General features: G+C 38.5%; 1 protein-coding gene across 1 annotated transcript; it reads left to right on the top strand.

Moving 5' to 3' along the window:
- Positions 1-502: 502 nt before the first annotated feature.
- LOC139840204 (protein EARLY RESPONSIVE TO DEHYDRATION 15-like) lies at positions 503-2234 on the top strand. The gene is made up of 3 exons (XM_071830429.1): positions 503-618; positions 1289-1660; positions 1848-2234. Exons 2-3 carry the CDS (start codon positions 1306-1308, stop codon positions 1976-1978), a joined length of 486 nt encoding a protein of 161 aa, XP_071686530.1. The 5' UTR covers positions 503-618; positions 1289-1305; the 3' UTR covers positions 1979-2234.
- The last annotated feature ends 6619 nt before the right edge of the window (positions 2235-8853 follow it).

Below are 8853 nucleotides of genomic sequence, written 5' to 3'. Positions count from 1 at the left end.
TTCGATCACCACCTCCATCACCTCCCGTGATCCCTCCATCGCGCCACCACCATCATCCCTTCATCACGCCGCACAGGGGCGCGATGGAGGCGCCGTCGATCCCATCACCTCCCCTTAACGCTGCGATGTAAATGGTCTAATGTATGTTTGGTGGTGTATGATTAAAAATTAGTGGTGTACGATTTCCAAACTAAAGTGAACGTATGCGGTGGACCCCGTGAATTGTCGAGACCTTGTCGTCTTCCTAATACTGGTCCACACAGCCCTACCATCCTAAACATTGCACCGTCAATTATGAAACAATCACTTCATCTCAACCGTTCATTCTTCGGTAGTAATCCATAACCTTTCAGGTGGGTTCCACTCACCTTCCCATTACTTTCCCCCATTCAAGAAATACCACGTGTACGTCAACCACGTCGACCTGTTGACCGGTTCGGATATAACAATGGGTCGGTTCAGATCCAAACCTCAAGGTTCGGTACCTTCTCAATTTTTGACCTATAAATAAGTATGCGTATCTGTACATCTTCGCATCTTATCTCATAACCCGAGCCAAAACCTCCGAACCTCAAATTGCTTTTTAGATATTTTTCACTCAATCGATCATCATCGAAGGTAGAATTTACATCAATTTTGCTTTACTGAATTTGAATCCATTGTTTTTTTTTTTATATAGTTTTATTGATTCGATTTATGTATATTTTTTATATGAATACTGTGAGATCGTTGACTGATTGACTTTGATTATCGTCAATGTTACGGAAATTTAGATTTCTGATCACATATGCCTGATTTTGAGCTATAATTATGCTTACTTTTGAGCCTAGTTTATCATGAATTGTGATCAGATCTGCTAAGTTGATTTTATTCTAATGAATTCGCTGATCATACAGTCTCAGTAAAGATTAGGTACAAATTACTTTTGGTGATGATTTGTGACTGATCTGAGATTCTATTCCATCTGATTAGTAAATTTGGAAATAATTAGAAAAAATTAGCTGTTTTGGAAATAAAATGTTTAGTAAGTAGTGTTAAACTGTATTTTTTGTTAACTGGCGTGTATTTGATCACTAATATTGGTAGTAGATTTATTTATTTATCATTTTCTGGTGTATTTTGATTGTGGATGAAACATGTGGTTATATATATCTGTTGAGTGTTTAAAAAGATTGAAATTGGATATTAACATGATAAGTTGCTGTTCTAAGAAACTTAACTTGTTAATCATCCTGTGATGATACTAATCAAAATCGTAGAGTTTAATACTTCAACCATTGTTATTTAGATTAACTACAGAAAAGGATGACAATAGCTACAACACAAAGATCTTCAACGCTCAATCCAAACGCACCATTATTCGTCCCTGCTGCTGTTCGCCAAGTCGAAGATTTCTCTGCAGAATGGTGGGACCTGGTCACAACATCCACGTGGTTTCATGACTACTGGCTTAGCCAGCAACAGGGCGAAGGTGGTTTCTTTGAAAACACCGAAGGCGAATTTGATTTCACTGACGTTGCAGATCTTCTTCCTGATTCAATTGATGCTGATGAAGATACCTTAATCATGGAGTCACAATATGAACAATTCCTCCTTTCAACTGAAATGGAAAGGCGAAACGCTCATGCTCCAAATTCTTTCAAGCACATTCCTACCATTGGTAAGCTAGTTTCTAGTATGCTTGTTCATATGCAATAATTTTTATTCCGGTATATCTAATCAGAACGCTATGAATTTGACTTTTTTTTGACTATTTTGAAATTGCTATGTGCAATAAATATATGTATAAATTGTAACTAATGATATGAATTTGTGCTGACTTGAATTACATATGGGTGTGTGATTAGGTTTGGAATTGGATGTGAAACCAAGGGAAAGGGGTCCAAAGTCACCAGTGGAAATTGCTAGGTATAGGGAGAAACCAGCAAAAATAGTAAGCCCAAAATCACGCACACAACGCATTCAGCAACCTCGTTAAATGTTGTAAATTTATAAAGATTTCTCTGGTCTAGGTTAGCTTTCAGTTTCGTATAATCCGGTGTTGAACAACTGGAGTTGTGTCTTTTGTTTATTGTAAGTTTGTGTACAGAGCAAGGTCTCTAGCTGTCGTCGTTGGTTATTTAGCCTTGTTCGTTTTTTGATATCGGTTCATTTTAACTAGCCAGGGAAATGTAAAGATAATTGTAAAAGAATTAAAGAAGTAGAAATTCACGAAGCAGTTGGCATCGTCTGAATTATTGTCTGAAGCATTTCGTATATTGTTCTTGGACATGTAGATGTTTTAAAAGAATTATCATAAATTATAATCACGCTAACTTGAAATAGGATCCGCATTGACATCCGTTGGTTATTAGCAGCTTTAAAAGAGGTCTTGGGCAAGAGGTTGGTGGTGGCATGGTAAGATGCTGAACTTTCAATGTGGAGGTCAAGAGTTCGATTCTTGCATCCACATACCTTACAAAAATAGTTTTGTACAAAATTGACACATATATATATATAGGGTAGGATTGGGAAGCAAAATCTTTTTTTTTCTTTTTTTCTTTTTTTTTTTTCTTGAAAAAACTTTGTTCACGAACATTATAGATTGGATGAAAATATGAACATTTAATAAAGATACTTTGTGATAAATGTTGTTAGTTTGGAGGGAAAACGCTCGAAGAATTAATATATAACAATTATCGTGTTTTTCGAGCGTATTTGAGGTTTTAGATATTAGGGTTTATAGGGTTTAGATATTAGGGTGTAGAAATTTAGGGTTTAGGGTTTAGATTTAGGATTTAGATTGAGTTTTTAACACGAACGGTTTAAAGTTTAGAGTTTAGGATTTAAAACACCAAACCCTAAACTCTAAAAGTTAGATATGAATATAAGTGTTCGAGTATAAATGCACAAGTAGTCAAGTAATTCATACTTCAAGTCTATATGCCGGTTATAGTCTAGACTCATTAATGTACCCTACGACTCGGGGTTGACACCAATGAACTCTAAATCCCTACAACCAACGCTCTGATACCATCTGTAGCGACCCGACAAAATCGTCATTGACGGCGCCGTCTACTTAGGTCCCGTTATGTGGTCATAAGTCTTTAAAACAACGTTTGACCAAAATATGTCGCATTCATTTCAATTATAAAGATGTTTCAAAGTTTACAAAGTAGTTCGACGACCAAACATGTTACAACGTTTTAAGTACAATTGAAACCTGTGCGACACAAATTAAGTTAAGTCAAAAGACGCTCCACCTATGCATGTATATTCGACATCCAAGCAAGTATCAAAAATAATGTGCGGAAGCATGTATCACCTAGCGTTCAAGGACCTGAGAAAACATATAGAAAAATGTCAACGAAAAACGTTGGTGAAATCATAGGTGTAATAATAACGTTGTTTTTGACCCACAAGATTTAATATAGTTGATTATCCAAATCGTTTGTATTCCAAAAGTATGTTCGCGAGCACCCAATTATCAAACTTAACTATTTTGTACCCCGTTACGTAGTGTTAGAACATACACTATACTCGAAAATATATTTCATCCGCTAACGGTAGCGAACCGTCCGAATGAGGGCTCGTCAAGCCCAATGTGATCACATAACATAAGTTCACGTTTACACCCTGCAAGTGTAACTAATGATAATTGAATTGAGGCTTTTTGTTCTAACTCGCTGTGGAATGTTTGTTTTCGTACTTGTGTTCAAAGCACAAAAGTATGATACGTATATGTTTCTCATCACATAGTTTAAAAGTAAAAGTTGTTGAAAAGGTGGTGTAACGACCCTAATTTTTTCGTTATCTTTTACCGTTAATTATTTAACGACCGTTAACGGTTATTCGTGCCACGTCATTTCTATGACCTATATTATTATTTTAGTAATAATATATTAATTATTATGTGTTAAATGAATATTTGTATTCATATTTTAAGTTATACGTTTCTACGTGTCGCGGATTTCTATCCGGCGAATCTTTTCGGTTTTCAAACCAACGGTCGAGCTTTTGGGATTTTTAAGTCCTAATAATTTTAAATATGATATTTTAATGTCATATATTTATATATAGTGTTTATATATATTTTTCGTCGCGTAATTAATATCTCTCCGAATTTTCAATCGGGTAGTCGTGTTTTCGCGTTTCGGGTTTCGTTCTGGCATTCGGGCCACAAGCAAATACTCTTAGCATCAAGTTGGCCCACAATTGGGGCCCACCCATCATATTTCAGCTGAAAATTGTCAAGGGGAGGGGGTGGTTTTGCCATTTCTTCTAAATAGTGATTCATTTGATTAAAACACCAAAAATACTCCTCATTTTAACCCTGGCTTTTATTTTAACATTCCTCTCTTCTCCTTTTCTTGTTTAGAACCACCACCATTCAGCAACATCATCATCTTCTTCAATCAAACACTCAAATCAAAGGGCTTTCATCGTTTCCGGATTCTACATCTCGTTCTCTACGCGTTCATGTAACAACCCAAACCAACCGTCGACTAAACCTATCAAATTTCGAGACAAAAAAAAAAATTTTGCTGCATGACAGGTTGCGCGCCGCGCGGACACCCTTGCGCGCCGCGCAAAAAGGGGCTGTCCCCGGTGCGCTTTAATGCGAAAAAGATTAGGTGCTTCCCGACACATTTAGCCAAAACGCTTTTAACCGAACATTTATATATGTAAAACTAACACATAACTAAGGTTTAAACGAGTTTTACAAAGTGGGGCCCACACGTGCCCAAAACGCCGCTAAGTGTAAAAATACAAATTTAATACAAATTAGAGTTTCGACCACAAAAAGTTTAATTGCCAAACGACACAACGAGCATGGTGTTTGGGGTTAAACTACCCAAGTCTCGGTCAAACTCCAAGCCAAAGCCAAAAGCGCTTCCTAATCATCAAAGCGGGAAACTTAATCCAAGGTAATGCCCTTACCCTTATCCACACACGAACCTATAAAAAGGTAAACAACGAGAGGGTAAGCAAAGCTTAGTGAGCAAAATAATTATACATATACATATATAATCTACCTACTTGCATCACTTACACAACATCATACTCGGTTTAACATTTCGACAATCATACAACAATATTATGCATATACCATAAACCGCAAATCCACGAGTAGCTAATAATACAATAGCATACGATTCATAATTAAATACATTCAATACATAATTCACGCAACCTTGGTTAACCAATTCGAACAAGGGAAACGGTACTTACAAGACCGTTGGAGTTCATAACATCCACTAGTGTTACTTACACACCGCGTAATCACTAATCCCCCGGGTGATGTCTTGAACACCGCGACTAACTCACCCTTACGACAATGTGGCGTCTTAAACACCGCGACGAATCCACACTTCATTCAATACAATGAGTGGTGTCTTAAACACCGCGACAATTCCACTCCCATGACAATGTGGTGTCTTAAACACCGCGACAATACCACATGTCAATTAAACAATGAGTAGTGTCTTAAACACCGCGACAATTCCACTCCCATGACAATGTGGTGTCTTAAACACCGCGACAATACCACATGTCAATTAAACAATGAGTAGTGTCTTAAACACCGCGACAATACTACTCGTTACCTAGAATGTGGTGTCTTAAACACCGCGACAATTCCACATTCGTACACACAAATAAATACATTATATACGTACACGCATAATTATTCCACTCACCTTAACGCCAAGATGATGATTATGCACTTCCGATCCTCAAAGCAATCGTACCTAATACATAAGTACACATTCAATTACGCAACTAGTGGAATTAACCACAATACTTACCCTTGAGCATTTAATGACCCAATATGCATTAAATAGCTCGACTATACCAAAACCGCCCATAAATGGCCAAGACTCAACTAACATCAATAAAGCTAGCGAATTATAGTCTACTAACTTCAACTAGAATAAACTTAGGGTATTTCATACCCGTTTCATCCCTTTCGGTCAACCTTGACTCATTTGACCCATTTTCAAGTCTTTCATCATTCATAAGAGTGCTAATGACTAGCAACTCAATTCGACACTTACAAAAACCTCAAACACATGAATGAACTCTAGGTTAACACCCTTTGGGTCATCTTTCACCAATTTAACCCAACTAGGTCAACATTAATCATCTTGACCCATTTTAACACTTAACCCTAAAATCGGGTCATCTTTCGCCAAAAACCCTAACATTAACCAAGTTAGGTCCTAAAATAACTTTTAACGCTAGGTTTGTGCATTAATCACAAGCATTACTATCCTAGGTCCATTTTGACCCATTTGACCAATTTAAAGTCAATACACCCATTTGGGTCATCCACACCCAATTAACACCCATTTACTTATATAAATGTGTGCTAGTAATTAACTAACCTATTAGGGTTCATAAACATCAATTAGTACTATGAAACCCTAGGTTAGTTACCATTTAGTCTTCATGACACAATTTACCCAAGAACACCCCAAAATCACTAATAAATGGGTTTGATGTTCATCCTTTACTCCAAACCCTAACCCTTAAACAATTTACAACAAGGAATTAGGTTTAGAACTTACCGCCACAATCACCACGTAGCTAGTGACTAGATGAACAACTTTAGAACTCGCAATTCGACCCGAAATCGCCTCCTTCTTCCTTGATTCAAGCTTTCTCTCACTAAGTATCTCTCTCTCTCTCTCTAAAGTTTAGGTGGAAGGAGATAAGGTTGGTGGTAATGAAGCTATAACACTCCACAAACTGATCTTATGGCCTTTAGTTCGGATTCCATGTGATTTTACCAAAATGCCCATGCCATAAATTAAATAAAAAGAGGTGAGCTGTCAGCTCGATTTCGCGCGGCGCGCGAGTGGGTCGCGCGGCGCGCACCCGCCCAGATCAGCTTCTTTCCTCGTTTTAAATTATGTAACGAAACCCCACCATCCGAATCACTTATAATTACATGTTCACAATAAAATACACGGGTCTTACAACTCTCCCCCACTTAGAATCGATCACGTCCTCGTGATCCACGTCACTTAACCACCCGGAACCACACTCTATGGTATTCAACAACGTTAAGATCCGATTTCCATCACAATACGTATTAACCCACCGATTGACCCAAAAACTAAATACTCATTTGCATGCGTTTCGAAACGTGCAATACACACAACCTCCGAAGTCTATAACGATAATTCAGAATATGCGAGAACGCCACGTACCCTTTCCACTCTTCTATGCAATCCTCCCCTAAGAGTCAACACTAAAATTGATTCGTCACTCGCGATTTATTAAAATCCCTTTCTTCAGGAAAAACTCAACCGACCTCGTACCGAGATACCAATGCCAAAAACAACCGAACTCAACCGTCACGTACCCTTAGCGTACTCTTACCTAGTACAATGCTAAAAACAACCAAAATCTCAACCCAAGGTCAACGACCCAAACGAATGAAGACCGGACAAAAGAAAATCCTTACGGATAACACTTATTACTCAACATTCTTAGTAGCGCGCAACCACGACTAGTACACATCTATCGTAAAATCGTAAGCAAGCGACCAAAAACCGTTAATGTCGAAAACTACTATTACTTACCACCACGTGCACAAAACGGCTAAGTGTACAATTTACACGGGCAATTAACATCATAAACCTACGAGTAACGGTTCTTTCCGAAAACCGCTCACCACCAACCACAACCAAGAGTGGTTAACGAAGAGCTAATCCTCCCGGATATCACTCATCACCTATTACTAGTCAAACGCGGTCAACCTAGAAATAACCCCAAATAAATACTTACATGTAACCATCTCGTAATACACAATAATGGCTATTGTGTAACTATCACTCAAAGTATACGATAATGAGGCACCGTGCCCTTTCTCAAAGTCCCATTATGCCATTTCCAAGGTAACCAAACGGCTAACACAATCGAGCCAAAAACAACCCATATTGCGCATAGGCGCAACAATAATCCCCTAGAAGAGAATCCGGTACGCACATCCCTTAACCGAGGGACCTTACCTTACCCGTCGAATACATCAATTATCTCCCATGGAGATTTTCCACATTACCACCTTGGTGGTAATTTGAACCCAAAACCATAAGCACAATTTATTCCAAATTGTACTTTTGCCACCGTCGACCAATGTAGGTCTCAACACTAGCTTCGTATCCATACGAACGTCATCCAAAATAACATTACAATAGAGCACCTTCGTGCGAGAGTATAACTCCCCCACTTAGGACTCTGTTCCGTAACCACATCGTGGAATAATAGCATCCCGTGGGAGGTCCACTTATCCACATACACCATCGATGTCCTCATTGGTCATAGTTCTCGAATTCTTGCGAATTCATCCTTAACAATAAATCCCGACGATAAACACATATTCGCGTTCGCAGAAAGAGTGACCACTAACCTAACAACTAATTCGCCAAATCGCATTATCGTAATTCCTATAAGAGAGACGAGGTTCACCCGTCTTGCATCTCTTAATACGCACGTCACCAAAACCTTGCTCCAACCCCGAGCATACGAAGGAATTTAACCTAACCTTAAACTCTTTAAACGTAGAGTTTACCACGATATACACAACCTTGCACTTGCAATAATCCCATTGCTATAGCTCATCAATTTTCCACACGAAGACGAACACGCCCTAACATCCAAAACCAAAGCCCGTCTCCATGGCTTAGTAGAAAACATTTCCCAAACATTAAGGAATGCTTGGTTGCACCAAGTCTTACGCCCTGCGGTCGACGATCCCAACTCCAACGTATGGTAATTCCGTTAGGAATGCTACCCGTAACAATACCACGTATTTACACTAATGCATTCGCCCCTCAAGTCGCATTCACATGAGTCAATGACTCAAAC

The sequence above is a fragment of the Rutidosis leptorrhynchoides genome, chromosome 4, assembly GCF_046630445.1.
Source record: "Rutidosis leptorrhynchoides isolate AG116_Rl617_1_P2 chromosome 4, CSIRO_AGI_Rlap_v1, whole genome shotgun sequence".
NCBI lineage: Eukaryota > Viridiplantae > Streptophyta > Magnoliopsida > Asterales > Asteraceae > Rutidosis > Rutidosis leptorrhynchoides.
Note: the sequence above shows the minus strand (reverse complement) of the source record. Positions and strands in the feature narration are given on the sequence as shown.

Excerpts from the sequence above, each read along its gene's own strand:
- LOC139840204 (XM_071830429.1), top strand. The coding sequence starts at position 1,306 with ATGACAATAGCTACAACACAAAGATCTTCAACGCTCAATCCAAACGCA. Across the intron at positions 1,661-1,847 it reads CAAGCACATTCCTACCATTG|GTTTGGAATTGGATGTGAAA; the intron begins GTAAGCTAGTTT and ends GTGTGTGATTAG.